Source organism: Pinus tabuliformis, chromosome 7 (assembly GCF_031772625.1).
Source record: "Pinus tabuliformis cultivar Carrire ecotype Pingquan chromosome 7, CPIR1, whole genome shotgun sequence".
Classification (NCBI taxonomy): Eukaryota; Viridiplantae; Streptophyta; class Pinopsida; order Pinales; family Pinaceae; genus Pinus; species Pinus tabuliformis.
Window position 1 is genome coordinate 940,604,364 of NC_142293.1, and position 16,214 is coordinate 940,620,577.

Sequence of the window (16,214 nt, forward strand, 5' to 3'; positions counted from 1 at the left end):
GATTGGAAGTCTAGCAGAAGAATGGAGAGATCTTCCTTCGGCAAGGAAGATATGCTACAAAGATTCTGAAGAGATTCAGAATGCAGGATTGTCAACCTGTCGCTACACCCATGGTCACCAACTGGAAGAAAATAAATGCATCAGGAGACAAGGAGGTGGACCCCACCTTGTACAGACAGCTCATTGGGTCGCTCATGTATTTGGTCAACACTAGGCCGGACATTTGCTTCGTTGTCAACACCCTTAGTCAGTTCATGGTGGAAATGAAAAGGGTGCATTGGGCAGCAGCTAGGCACATTCTTAGGTATGTGAGTGGAAGAGTCGGATATGGGTTGAAATACTCCCAAGAAGATGACGTCAGATTGGGTGGATTTGTTAGCTCTGCTACATCTTTCGAGATTTGAGGGTCAAATAAATGTCTGGCCGTGTTGGTTATGCTCACAAAGGACCCGTATCAGTCATCCTTCTCACCCCCTTCATTCCGCTCACATTCTCATAACCCCGCCATCACTATTTTTCCTCCAAAACTCGGCATAAGCCCCTGTTCCTTCAAGCCCCTAAGCGATAAGTCTAAAGCTCCATAGCACCGTCACCACATGACCCTGTGCCTCCATAACCCATAGTCGCCTTTTAATCATAGCCGTCGATCGCCGCGTCCCGATCCAACGGTTCCCCGCCGCATTTAATGGATAACCTGCCCGTTTGTTTTCCCGCCGTCCGATCATCTCCGTCGCGATCGGACGGCATTCGCAAACCAACCGCGTGTTAACTCGCGATCAAAACGGTTTCCATCATGTCCCGTCTGCCACACGTCATGCATTGACTGGAATCGCGCATCTTTGTACGATTACCACCCAAGCCCCAACGGCGGTGCGGTAAATACCGCTTACCGCTCGTCCTCCGTCCCCGCTCGTTACCTCCCATGCATCTCCTCTGCCCGATGACCATCGGATCTGCCCGCTCGAGATCCAACGACTCACGATTGTTCGCGCCTGATACCTCCCTCCGAGAGATCTCTTCTTTCCATTCATTTGATCCAACGGTTGATATCTATTCCTGTCCTGCCCATGCATCCGCCATGTAGTCCTCTCGTCCTTGACCTGTCCCATGCATCCGAACGACAAAGGTGGCCAGCATCTAGTACTCGGCGTAATAGATCCTCAACAACCGCATTCAACAGGAAGGATGGCCAAGAAGAAAAGGACATGCCTTGAGCAGTTAAAATACATTCAGCAGTTATGGAACTTCATCCATACGACACTTCACCTGCTTGAGAAGTACAACAGAGCATCCAAGAAGATCAATTTTGTTCACTACAGCAAGCAATTGCACTCAGAAGTTCTGCCAGGAAGTTAAAGCGGTTGGTGGTCCATTATGACCCCTCCACGCCTAGAATAGCAGAACATTTTTGTAATCAAACTCTATATATACCCAGGAAACAGATGTAATTAGGGTTGATGGTTTTTGTTTTGATGTAAGTTTCAACTTCTAGAGACTGTAACTGCTTTGATACTTGCAACGTCTCGTCTTCATTTTCAGCTAATACAAGCTTCTTTCGCTGTTAATTGCTCACTTTCTATCTCTTTCCTGTTCTAGGCTGTGCTTGATATGCATTCTTCCTGAACTCTTGATGTTTAGCATTAGAGGAGCTGTCATCCTACCTCTATGTTTAAATCTTGCATGTATCAGTGAATGTGTTAATCAGGTTTCTTTTCACTTAGTGACAGAGAGCTGTCATCCTGTCTGTGCACTAGGGAATTAGATTTGCAGACCTCTTTACTAGTTGCAGCTGGCCATCACAGGGTCCTGTGCATCTGCTGGTGTGGTCAATATTCTCCATATTCACCCAATCCTTAAACTGTGAGTAATTGGTGGTCTAAAGCCTTGTAGTCTGGGGGTGTTCACGCATGTCTGGAGTCAAGCAAAGTAGAAGTGGTTATCTGGCTTGAACAAGCATCATTCCTTCCATTCATCCATTTCCAACATTGAGTTGAGTTTGTAATGTTCCCAAGCATCTCTGAGCTACAACCTAGGAGAGTTTCTTGGGGTGATAACATTGATTGGCGTCGTTGCCGGGGAGAGGAGATTGAAGCTCAGCTTCCCTGGGAGAACGACACAGTTCCATGCTTTGATGATAGACAAAGTCTGGACACATTTCTGGTTGTAATCATCTATCTGGCGACTCTATTGGAGAACCTACCTGGTGGTGACTCCACATTTCAGTTCTGGCTCAGTTTGTGAGGCATACCCGGAGAAATCCTCAGAAATCACCAGTTGACTCAGTGCCTAACCCTGAGAAGATTTCTAAGCAGAAGAAAACATCAAAGAAAGGAGCATCAGGATTAGGTAAGCCCAAGAAATATTATGTATCTTTGAAGGAGAAGGTTATAGCTGAGGATATACAGTTTGAAGATTTAGAGCCCAGCACTATTAGTAAAGAAATACCTTCAGAGATTCATAGACCTCCTTGTTCAGTCAGTTCCCCTTTGGATCTTAGTCCAAAAGGAAGCCTCCCATACAGTCCATAAATTTCCTTCATTTCTGTCATCTATTTCATTGCTTCCTACCATTCAATCTGCCAGTAGCCTTCCACCTATCCCAAGCATGGCAGGCCAGCAAGATCCCACGAAGATGGAAAGAATCATAGCTGCTAGGTATGGACCCTTGGTGTTTCTTGTTCCTTTGAATGCCATGCCTGCAGGAGAGTATCAGAAATATATGACAAAGTTCACTGGTACAGAGGGAGTAACAGCTGAAGAACTCCTTGAGTCTTTTTATAGTTATGCTGATAACTTAGGTATCAGTGAAGATGATGTGTGGATGAGAGTTTTTGTCTAGAGCCTTGATGGAGAGGTTAGAAAGTGGTTCAGAGGATTGCCCCATAGGTCCATAACAGACATTGAGGCATTGGATGATGCATTCCTGAAACAATGGGGAGATAGGAAAGATTTGCTTTATTACCATACGGAGTTTGGAAACCTAAAGAGGGAAAATGGGGAATCATTGCCTGATTTTAATAAAAGATTTAACCGTATGTATAGTAAGATACCAGCTGAAGTAAAGCCTACCCCCACCTCTGCCAAACACACTTACGCTAATGCTTTTGAATCTGATTTCTGCCTGCTTTTGAGAGAAAGAAGATGTGCCACTCTAGCTGATATGCAAGATGCAACCCTCGAAGTAGAATTAAACATCATAGATGCAGAAGAGTTCGAAGGTAATGCTGATAGCAGAAGACAGGGAGGCGAGCCCTCATCATCCTCAGATTCTAAGATTGATAAAATGGTCAGGATGATAGAGTCATTAGCCTCTGAAGTTTCCAAATTAAGGATTGAGCGGCATTCTGGGAAAGCAGGACAAGCTCCTAATACCTTTGCTCTTCCAAATCCAAATCCATATAAAGGAGAAAAGGAGCAGTTGCAGATTTCACAAAGAAACAAAGATGCAAACAAAGACAAAAGGGTGAAGACCCTTTTTCAAGATATAGTCATGGAAGAAGAGCAATTTGAAGAAGAGGATGAGGTGCATGGTATGGAAGACAAGGGCAGTGCCCCTTTCTTAACCAAAGCTACCTATGAGAAGTCATTATTCAAAGGCCCTGCTCATAATTTTGTTGTACCTGCAAAACAACAAGCTTATAAGCAGAAGCAACCAGTAGCAGATCCCATCATCCTCAGAGCTCCAACCATAAAGGTAGGAGGCCTTGAAAGTTCCCCTTCTTTTAGTTTTCAGTCAGAAATTTAGAAACCAAGAATACCCATGCCTCTAATTGAACCAGTGAAGAATGAGTCCTTCAAGAAACCCATCCTTGAAGACCCTGAACCTAAAGCCAGCCCAGCTTCCAATGACTATGCAAATTTGCAAATTGACCAACCTGTTGTTATCCCCAACCCAGTGATCAAAAAGGGTGAAATCACTTCCCCATCATCTGATGTTCCTCTGTCTGTTCAAGAGGCAATCCCTCATAATTGTCCCCTAGGCGCTGAGGCCAGCCATAACTCAATGCCCAAGGTTGATGTTGACGATCTCAGTCTTGATGTTCCGAAACCTACCCAGGTGGACTCCACACAGCTTGAAAGGGCAGTTTGCTAGATCACAGAGGAAGAAGGTGCGTAGTTTTGGGACACCTCCTTGGATGGGGTTTGTTCTAAGCAAGCTACGGAAGCAGCCATTGTTATTTAGCAGGAGTACAAAAGCTTCCATGAAGAACATCCAAGGATGAGAGCATACAGAGGGGGTGAAATATAAACCATCTCTACCTGATAAGGTCAAATGCCCTAAACTTTTTGAGGTAGATGATCAAATCAACCCCATTTTGCAAGTCTTTGATGAATCGGCTGACATGCATACTGACCAAGAGAAGGGGAAACAATTTTGGTGGCCTAGTAAAGGGGCATCTTTTGAAAATTTAGGTTGTTTAAGGTTTTCAAGTCTTAATGTTGCAAATGTGTTCTTTCACAGGTTTTAGTATAGACTTGATTAGACTCCATGCCCAATGGAATACTGGGCAATATTTTTAATCTTGTTCTGATGCAGAAGGCAGTGGTCTATGGTTCTTGAGACCTCATAGGGAGGATCTCATCCCCAGAAGGAGCCAATGTTAGCTCTGCTACATACTTCGAGATTTGAGGGTCAAATACATGTCTGGCCATGTTGGTTATGCTCACAAAGGACCCGTATCAGTCATCCTTCTCTTCCCCCTTCATTCTGCTCACATTCTCATAACCCCGCCATCTCTGTTTTTCCTCCAAAACTCGGCATAAGCCCCTGTTCCTTCAAGCCCCCAAGCGATAAGTCTAAAGCTCCATAGCACCGTCACCACATGACCCTGCGCCTCGTAACCCATAGTCGCCTTTTAATCGTAGTCGTCGATCGCCGCGTCCCGATCCAACGGTTCCCCGCCGCATTTAATGGATAACCTGCCCGTTTGTTTTCCCGCCGTTCGATCATCTCTGCCGCGATCGGACGGCATTCGCTCCTCCCGCGCCCGCAAACCAACCGCGCGTTAACTCGCAATCAAAGCGGTTTCCGTCATGTCCCGTCTGCCACGCGTCATGCATTGACTGGAATCGCGCATCTTTGTACGATTACCACCCAAGCCCCAACGACGGTGCGATAAATACTGCTTACCGCCCGTCCTCTGTCCCCGCTCATTATCTCCCGTGCATCTCCTCCGCCTGATGACCGTCGGATCTGCCTGCTCGAGATCCAATGGCTCACGATTGTCCGCCCCCGCTTCCGCCCGATACCTCCCGCCGAGAGATCTCCGCTTTCCATTCATTTGATCCAACGACTGATATCTATTCTTGTCCTACCCATGCATCTGCCATGCAGTCCTCTCGTCCTTGACTTGTCCCATGCATCCGAAGGACAAAGGTGGCCAGCATCCAGTACTCGGCGTAATAGATCCTCAACAACCGCATTCAATAGGAAGGATGGCCAAGAAGAAAAGGACATGCCTCAAACAGTTAAAATACATTTAGCAATTATGGAACTTCATCCATACGACACTTCACCTTTTCGAGAAGTACAACAGAGCATCCAAGAAGATCAATTTTGTTTACTACAGCAAGCAATTGCACTTAGAAGTTCTGCCAGGCAGTTAAAGCGGTTGGTGGTCCATTATGACCCCTCCACGCTTAGAATAGTAGAACATTTTTGTAATAAAACTCTATATATACCCAGGAAACAGATGTAATCAGGGTTGATGGTTGTTGTTTTGATGTAAGGTTCAACTTTTAGAGACTGTAACTGCTTTGATACTTGCAGCGTCTCGTCTTCATTTTCAGCTAATACAAGCTTCTTTTGCTGTTAATTGCTCACTTTCCATCTCTTTCCTGTTCTAGGCTGTGTTTGATATGCATTCTTCCTGAACTCTTGATGTTTAGCATTAGAGGAGCTGTCATCCTACCTCTGTGTTTAAATCTTGCATGTATCAGTGAATGTGTTAATCAGGTTTCTTTTCACTTAGTGACAGAGAGCTGTCATCCTGTCTGTGCACTAGGGAATTAGATTTGCAGACCTCTTTACTGGTTGCAGCCAGCCATCACAGGGTCCTGTGCATCTGCTGGTGTGGTCAGTATTCTCCATATTCACCCAATCCTTAAATTGTGAGTAATTGGTGGTCTAAAGCCTTGTAGTCTGGGGGTGTTCACGCATGTCTGGAGTCAAGCAAAGTAGAAGTGGTTATCTGGCTTGAACAAGCATCATTCCTTCCATTCATCCATTTCCAACATTGAGTTGAGTTTGTAATGTTCCCGAGCATCTCTGAGCTACAACCTAGGAGAGTTTCTTGGGGTGATAACAGGATTCACTCAGTAGACCGGAAAAGTACCTCTGGGTACTGCTTAAGTGTTGGATCAAGAATGATTTCTTGGTTCAATAGGAAACAAAAGTCGATAGCTCTAACCTCAGCAGAAGTTGAATATATGGCAGCAAGCACAACTACGTGTGATGTTGATTTGGGGTAGCATCGGATGTGCTCTAGCCACGAAAATTGGTGGAGAGGCTAAGGCACATGAGATATCCAATACCCAGAAAGGGTTTGGGTAGATTCTAAACAGATTGGGAGATATTAAAATAATTAATGTTTTTAATGTAGTCCCTAAGTCTAAACTTAGGGAAATTAAAATATTAATGTGAATTAATACAAAGCTGTATTAGAATGGTCCAAAAAGTCATGGATCAAGCCAAATCTAATCTTAGCCGTTGATTAGGGACTTAACCTTGGCCGTTGATTTGTCAACGAGAAAAGTATAAGAGGAGGCTTGAGGGTCACTTGGAGAACATAGCAAGAGATCAAGATTTCGACTTTCTGGGTTGGGTTTGCTGAGAAAGTTGAGAGAGTGATCAGAGTTGCAGCTGAGGAGTAGTGAATACAGAAGCGGAGAGGCAGAGATAACACCGGGAGGATCAACGCAGTAGTCGGAGAGAGGGATGCAGAAGCAGCCAAGGGTTCACGCAGAGCCAGCCAGGACTCACACAGAGGCAGCTAGGAGTTGCGCAGTGCCTCGGAGGGCTACCATGGGTGATGCAGAGGGCTAGAGGGTTGATGCAATGCCTCCAAAGGCTGACGCAGGCCAAGCTAGAGTGACGCTGGGCTAACGCTGGGCTAGAGAGAGGCTGACGCAGTCCCTAGAGGCTGACGTTGGGGTTTTGTGGGGCAGATTAGAGCTGTGGAGCTGCCAAAGTGTTTATCCGGGGTTTCAGCTAGAATATCTGCTTCCGAGTAGAGAGGTACTATTGCCAAGATTTTTCTCCGTCGAATGAGCCGGATTTGGCACCCAGATTGTATTCTGAAACTGCTTAAAAAATCAAACCCTCAGATAGCTGCACCAGTTTTCCCGCATTGGGTTTTTTCGGGGACATTAGTCCAAAAACAACGGTGTCACTTGTGTGCTTATTTCTATTTCCCTCAGTTGATGATTTGTAATGTGTTAAGCATGTACTTGTATTTATTTCCAGTATTTACATGGTAAATAACTTGTCAATTAACAGAACGAGTAGGTAGGAATAAATCAGTAAAGTGCATGAAGGGTTTCTAACGTGTCAGACTTAGAAATTCCAACATGTGAAGCTATATGGCTTAGAAAACTGCTTGTGTGTTTGCTCAGAAAAAGGATGGAAGCGACTGAGATTTACTACGATAATCAGGGTTGTATCAAACTCTGTGAGAATCCAGTATTTCATGATTGGTTGAAACATATTGATATCAGATGTCACTTTATTAGAGACTGTGCGACAGTACAACTGCAGTATGTCCCCACAGGAGATCAGGTGGCAAATGTATTCACAAAATCTTTAGGAAGAGCTACATTCATTCAGTTCAGAGAGCAAATGGGTATGGTAGAAAATATGTTTCAGTAATAGAAACAGGTTATTTCTCAGTTACAGTGACTGGAAATGAGAGGGAGTTGCAGTATAGATGCAGTGTTTGCAGTGGCATGGTCAGCAGCAGTACAAATGCATCATTTGTGCAGTAGTTGGTGGGCAATGATGGCAGACATCAGCACCACAGAGGGAGATCTTACAGAATAGGGTGATGCTTTGGCAAGTTGCATCGCTAGAGCACATTCCTCGCTAAGAGGGAGTGCTGATTTCTGTAGCATCGAATGTGCTCTAAGTCTCAAATTTTGCAGGGAGGCTTAGACACTTGTATTCCACAATACACAAAAATCGTTTTGGGAAATTCCACTCAGAGACTGTTTTATTAAAATAATTAATTATTTTTAATGAGTTCCTAAGTCTAAACTTAGGAAATTAAAATAATTAAAGGGTATTAATCTAATTGTGAGTGAAACTTCTAGAAGAAGACGAGAATCAAGTCAATATGGTCTGAGCCATTGATTAGAATCTAATTTGGGTCGTTGAATACTCAACTGGAGGATTATAAGAAGGACTTTGATGGGCATTCAGAAAGTACACCAGGCAGATACTCAGTTACCTGAGTAAAATTGATTTCCTCACTGGTCGAAGTTCGACAAGAGGAAATTGATTTAGAGGGAGAGTTGCAGGTGATGAGGAAAGAGGGTATTAGTAGCAGTCGAGAGGCAAGAGCAGAAGAAGAAGAGCAGAGAAGAAACAACGCAGAAGCTGTGATGCAGAGGGACAACGCAGAAGCTGAGACGTTGGGACTTCGTAGTCCCTACATAGAAGCTGACGCAGTGAGTAACAGAGGGGGTAGTAGGTCCTCTCCCAGATCAGAATCTCACCAAGGAGTGTGAGAAAGTTGTGTGTAAAATTCTCACAGAGATATTTTTTCTATTTTGCTAGTTGCATCTTATACATGAGATTTTTGTTGAATATTAATAAAGAAATCCTCATTCGTTGCACCGGTTTTCCCACATTGGGTTCTTCTAGGGACGATTGTCCAAAAATAACTGCGTCATTGTGATTATTCTTGTGCTAGTATTTTTCTTTGCATTTACTTTCCTTAATATTTTAATTGTGAAGGTTGCAGTAGAATTTATTTCGATATTTGTCGTAGAAACACTGTGAATAACTTATTTATGAATTAAGTAGTAGAAGAAGTAATATCAGTCACTGTAGTTGGATTTCTATTTTGAAATTTGCACAAGAAACCCTATCTCCATTATCTTCTAAACAATATTTCTGAAATTCTGATAATTACTTTTGATGTAGATCTTCTTTTAACTTATTCCAATATATCATTGAGCAATTATTCTTCAAAAATTCAACAAGAAAGAACGGTAGAAGAGTAGAGATCACAATGTGCAACAGAGAGATGAGATTTACCCTTGGAAAACCCACTATGGGGAAACACCCAACAACCTTTTCAATAGAGAAATTCTTTTGGTTCAATGAGAGAGACACCTAGACCTATAGTCAAACTTGGTCTTCTCCTCCAAGTCAAGTCACCCAAAGTAATCCTGCACTTTGCTCTTGATCCTGCACTTCTAGAATTTTGGCCCTTTTAATAACCAATTGCCCAAAATTTCGGCCTTGCAGCAGTTGCACCAGTAACCCAGAAATTTCGGCCCCCTGCAACAGTTTCCCAAGAAAAATGTGAACCAAAAAGAGAGAGATTTCTTCAGACATGCAAGTTTCTAGAGAGAGGGAGAAGAGAGAAAAATTGGCCTTCTTCGTCCTTCATTGTCCTTCTTGTGATTCGCTCACTTCTCTAGAAACTATCTTGTATGTGGAATATGAATTGCCCAAATGAGGAGCTCAAGTCGCCTTTATATAGTAGTCTGACTAGGGTGAATGGACATGTCTTTTGGCTAGGGCTGACTTGACGTGGAGGGAAGCCGACTTGTCACCTTTGGAACCAAAATTTTCATTTCAAAAATTCAAATTTACATCTTTTAATAGTCACAATGGGACTTTGACTCGAAAGAAATTCTCTTTTGACTCAAGCATTTATAAATACGCTTTACGATGAAAAGTACAATTACATGAAGGGACCAAATGTTCCGTATGAAGATCGAAGATAGTTACAAATTCAACATCCCCAGCGCCCAGTCCACCCCACCAACCCCCCTACTACCTTCCTTTTTGATAGAGATTACACCGATTCCTACACCACCTGCCTCAAGGAGTTGCTCCCCTCCATTTCCCACTTTAGGTCATTCAACACAACCACAACAAAATACGAGATGCTTTCCACTATCCCTATGGAGGCAACCTTTAATTTCTACCCCCACTCTACTCATCAACATGTCCATAAACCTCCCCCTGGCTCCGGTCCCATAAACCATTGTTTTGAAAATTAATGTAAATCCCTTCAAAAACAACTTCCCCTCACCCTCAAGCATGATCCATCTTCCTCCCCTTACCTCCGCTAAACGTCCTGTCAACTCCTTCGTCATAAAAAAGCAGACCTTTATCTCCTAGAATAGATGAGAACTCTGTGAGGCCTTACGCCACTCCTTGAAAGCCTTATGCCATACTCCTTTTCCTAAACACCATGCCATCTTGCCTAATCTTGACCCCTAATCCCAGTTCTCCCATACGACTTCCATTGATAACATTCTTGGACAACCTATTATCCGCATCCCCTCCCTCTTCCTCAAGCCACCTTTTCTCTGAGAGGGACATCGGGAGAACAGTAAGAGCTACAAGTATTAACATAGCAATAGATGAGGAAGGGATTCAAGTTGAATTCCTTAAGTATGGCATCCAGTCCCTTGAGTCCTATATTGCCGATTTATTTAAACATGTGATGTATTCATGCTTCCCCTCTCCTGGATTCATCCAATCCATTAGCCACGGAATAGTTCTGTTGACAGTGTTGGCCCTGCCAACATTTAGGGGATCTCCCCGATATGAATTCCCAACAAGACCTCACATCGTTTGGTGTAGGAGTCCCATCCAGTACGATGGCTCCGTTGCCATTATCTTAAAGATTTGCCTTAGCTCTTGCTTGTCAACACATGAGAGTGGTTTACTTCATCTTCGAACAACGAGGTTCGTGTGCCTGGTGAGTGCTTAGTGTTGCTTGTGTCAAGGTTTTTTCACTGTAGAGGGAGAGGGTGAGAGTGAGTCTCAAGTCGAAAGGGAATAGTCCCAACTCTGTCAGGGACACACAACACAGCAGGACATGCGCAGCTTCCAGCGGGCTAGTGCACTCGGATGCGACAGTGACAAACACAAGGTGAACGGATAGCACATACAACACCGAGAGGAGTAGTCCACACAAGTGCGACGGTTGTTATAACAAGTTTATGAGAATGAGTTTGTCGAGTGTTCGGTGGAATAGTCCACATGGGCGAGACAATGTTAACAACTGATACAACACATTTCCAAAAGCATATGTACTAGAACAACTGAAATAGTTCAACTGTCTTAATACAGGTTAAAGCAACATGCATTACAAGCGTCCAAAGAATAGTCTTACAAACAAATACAAGACATGTGAAAACGTGCTAGCCTGTTAACAGGCTTCTGAATTAAGTGAAAGTTCCAAGACACATCCATACACCATTACATCACTAACCCCAATAGCGGGGCGTTGGAGCCACTACTCGCCCCTCAAAGAAAAGATTACAGACTCTCAAGGCTATGTGGGAGGAGCCAACGTGAAAAGTCTTTTACATGAACAACTGAGGGGTATATAACAACCATACATCAAAATTCATCCATGAAAGCTCCAATTCATCCTTAGAAAAGGTGCGAAAATCGCAAGAGAGATAAGTGATCCAAACCAAAGTGATGATGAGAAATGAACTCATCTCATTCCTATTTATAGACAACTTAGGAGTTTGAATTAGCCTCGGCCTACATAAGCCCCAAAATAAAATAATGTGCTAATAATACAACTTTTGCTGACAAGCCGACCAAACTAGCTCATAAACGAAAAGTAAGCCTCTCAAGAGGTCAATTAATAATCTATGCATGTCATGTGCTCTAAGAGGCCTAATGAGATCCATGGGTGCCACAAGGAAGAATAGGACCCTCAAAAGCAGTTCAACTTGACTAGCATGTGGAAGCAAAATGTGTTGAATACAGGATGAGAATTGAAGCAAGGTTCTAATACCTTTTCATATGAGCACATTGTAGAAGTGAGGAATTTGGAGAGGTAAGTCTCTCAAATTGAATGTCCTGCTCCTACACACTAGTTCATATCGATAATACAGAAGTGTGAGAGAGTTGGAGATTGAAGATAAAAATAGATGTACAGCCTCTTACAAAACAAGCCTAAAATGAATGCCATCTTATAAATAACTTTTCTCACATGAGGAGAACTAAAAATAACGTAGTGCTAAAAGAATGGTTAAGGATGGAAAATAACTTTGGTGCTCATAGCTATGGCTCCACCAACTCAACATATTGATCATCATTCCGGCTTAATTAATAGAGTGATTCAACAACTTCTACAATATCTTCCATTTTAGTAAAATGTACACTGCCATTTTATAGAAGTCGCTTGTACAACACCATTCATACTAGGGATCTGTTGGGCACTATTTTCTGTTTGTCATTCGTATTAAGAACTGGTACAGTACCATTTTATATTAGTCACTTGTATAATATAATTTTTAAAGTTCCACATTAGTAGAGGCAAAGCCAATGCAAGATTACTATTACCATTTTTTGATGTCAGAACTAAGGCTTGTGATAAAGCATTTCTGTATAAGTATTTAACTTGAAATTAGGAAAGTTCAACGTAAGCATAAGTTATGGCTAAGAGAAAATTTTATGTACTCCTTGAACTTAGATGAACTTTGCCATGTGGCTGCATCATTGTTAGTGATATGGCTGAAATCTCCTTCCTCGACATTGATGCCAGATTCCTTGGGGTGATGAATGATGTATAGTTTAAGCCCATACCAAGTTACTATAAGATAGGTGTGATGACGTATGGGAAGTAGTATGACATGTAAATGTGTGTGGAAGCCTAAATCACGACAAGTGAATGCATTTATGGAATTATGTGTGGTATTGCTGTAGTTATAACAAAGAATTGCATACTGAACGAGGAGGGCAAAACTTTAATGACTATAGGGAAATTAGCAGCTTTATTTGCTATTGATATATTATAGATGAATGCGCATGATATGCTATGTTGCCCCGTAATAATTTAGGGAATCTTTCACAGGTGCATGCCACCTACTATTATATGCTAAGTTAGCTTGCATGAGTCCATAGGCAAGTTGCCATTAAAGAGCCATACAATCAGCATCAGTGAGTGCTCCTTTCTCAATTCTACTCCTTTTAATGAAACTATTTTCCACTGTTTGAGGATGCACTTTTTCGTCTCTATTTCATATTTTCTAATGCAGGGCCATGACTGATAACATGTTTGTAGTATCTTCTCAACTAAGGCAGGTGGTAAGTACTCTCAGGGTTGCAATGCTTATTGGAATCTGATTCTTATCATTGCACTATTGAATATCTGGGGAAAACTTATAGGAGGTTTAAAAGGTTTGTAGTGTTGATGTGGAATAGGGAGCAACAAATGAGAAACATCCAATATTTTGCTAGAGTCTAGTCAAGATGAACTGATACTTATCTGTAGCTCACCCCCAGATAAATCCTTGGAGTTTAAGGGAGTATTTTAGGAGAATAAGATCTTTCTTATGATTTCAGTTACTTTCATCTTCAGATTTAGTGTGAGATTGAGACTTGAGTGCATGTTGCAAGAAGGAAACAATCATTTTTCCTCCTTGCCTCAGCCCAATCATTTACTATATGGGTTAATTAAACTATCATAGCTTGTCTCTTAGAAGATGTCTCTAGCAGGAATAATCTATTGGGATCCTGAGCTCCCCCCTGCTTGGTGCTTTGCTATTACAGTAGCTCAATCGTTGGAATTTTTTCATAAGATAAGTGAGGTTAATGCCCAACCCCAACTTGTGTGGCTTTTGGTATTAATATCTTGGAAGTCTTCTTTATGTCATTTAGAAACACAAACATGTTTCAAATCAGCAACAACAGAATAGTTCAATCTGTTTCTTAATGGAAAGGAACTTATTATTTAAAAGATGTACTTGACAGTGTATATCTGTGATGGACATATCTAATTATATATCATATGATACGTTCTTTAGCATTTAGAGATTGCAATTGTTCTCATTTGTAATTGCTAGTGACTGTATTTCTTGTTTATTTCTAACTTGTATGTTGTTTTGATAACTCAATGAAGGTTGATGTTGAGGAGGTTGCATACATTGTAAAGGAATTATGGCGTGGACGAAGTGCACGAGATCAGGCCTCACGGGATGTAGGACGAGGAATGTGGCGGTCTGTGAATAGCTTAACATTGACAAGGTAAACAATAATGAATTGTGGCACGTTCATATTTCCCTTTTCTAACCCTGGATCTTTTCATTAAGATTTCTTGTGAAATGAGTGTGTTCCTAATGTTTGCACAGAGCCACATAGTACTCAAAAGGTAAGTCATATTTCACAGTGCTTGTTTTTGTGCCCAATTGGTTTGTTTGATATATATCTCAATTTCTTTTGACTTGTATTAAGTCTCAATGCATTTGTTCCCTTACAGTATGGTTCAGAATAACATTAATTTGTGAGGCCCCACCGACTATTTGTGGCTTGTGAAGATTGTTACTAATTCCTAGTCTTAGAATTTAGTCGATTGTACGGTTTAGATATAACAACTTGCACATATGCTTGTGTTCTCATTTTGAATACTTACATTCTTTTCCATCTTTAGAAATACAAGGTATGCACATCTTCTTGGGTTACTGGATCTGTTCTATGGATGTCTCTTCATGGTAACTGTGTTTGATTCCTAAGTCTTTTGTGCTAGTCTATATTCCCCACACAATATGTATGTGGATAAATTATTTACAATACTATTAATTTTTTTACGTCTTTAGAAATTCAACGTATGCACATCTTCTTGGGTTAGTGGATCTGTTCTATTGATGTCTCTTCATGATAACTGTGTTTGATTCCATGTCTTCTGTGCTGACTTTAAACTTTATATTCCCCACACACATTGTATGTGGATAAATTATTTACAGTACTATTAATTTTATTTCCTTCATAGAAATTGGGAGTTAGGCCCATTAATAACTCTGTTTTTTGAAAGTTGTTGGAATGCACCGACACGAAAGGAAAACTGTGCGGGTGATGGAATATACCAAGCGAATGCCATCGGACCTCATAGAAACTCCTCGAAACCCCTCCAAAAGCCCTAGGCCCACTAATAGTGTAAACCACCTCCTGTGACTTAGCTACCTCCAACCCTGGAAGTCCAATTTGACCATGTCGTAAGGGAAACCATAAAAAGGAACATGACAAATCCTCTCGCCCCAAGATTGCTTGGCCTCAAGCAATCCAAACCTGTGGACCAGTCTGATGGCCCAATGCAACTAAGACCTAATGCCTAGATCCCATACAGACCACTGGGTGATGCTATGCCTCTGTGTCAACCCACCATGAATGGACCCTGTTGTCGCGCAGATTGACACGACAACGCTCAGATCGGGGGCTGTCACCCTGATCCCCGATCCCTCCGTTTAAGCCTGTCTCTCGCGGCTAAGGGGGGTAGACCCTATGAGATGATGAAGACCAACTGCCAAACAGTTGGGCTGGGAGACACGAGACACGATATGATAAGCACTAGATGGATTTAAAAGTTAAAAGACCAGTGCCTTAAGAGATTAAATTTTAAAATGATCACTTAGTAAATATTTCAGAAATGTAAACCATATGTAGCAATCATTTATCATCAAATGACTAGAACAGATGCAGGATATTCGATAAACACACAGAACTCTTATAATGACCAGAGCTCAATAACGATATTGAGTAATTAAAAGTTTTTGAAGAGATGAATGCTTTCAAACAACCACGCAAAATCATAAATCATTTACCAGATACCAGCTAATCTGATCATTCATGTACAGATTCGTCTAAAGAAATAAACATTTATCCCACATCAGAATCTCAAAATGATATTTTTCCGAAAAACAACCAGATCTGGGAAAAGAAAAATCCCACAATATTTTTTTTTTTTTATTTTTTTTTTAAATTTTTCAAATTTTTTATGAAACAAAATCTAACTATTTAGCCAAATTTAATAAAATCATATTAAACTAAATAAAAAAAAAATAAATTAGATTTCTAAAACCTAAACCCAATTTTTTTTTTTTTTTTTTTTTTAATAAATTTAAAAGAAAACTAATAAGATCTAAACCTAAAGATTAAAAATTTAAAAGAAACTAAACTATCAAAATATAAAAAATTTAATCCTAAACAAAAAGAAACTATTTGAAATAAAACTAAAA

General features: G+C 41.4%; 1 protein-coding gene across 1 annotated transcript in view; it reads left to right on the forward strand.

Moving 5' to 3' along the window:
* Nucleotides 1-16,214, forward strand: part of LOC149250731 (NAD(P)-binding Rossmann-fold superfamily protein) — a 326,674-nt gene that overhangs the window by 176,065 nt on the left and 134,395 nt on the right. Inside the window, exon 8 of the mRNA XM_089453731.1 lies at nt 14,105-14,229. Within this exon, the coding sequence (XP_089309857.1) occupies nt 14,105-14,229 (125 nt within the window). The remainder of the gene's footprint in view (nt 1-14,104; nt 14,230-16,214) is intronic.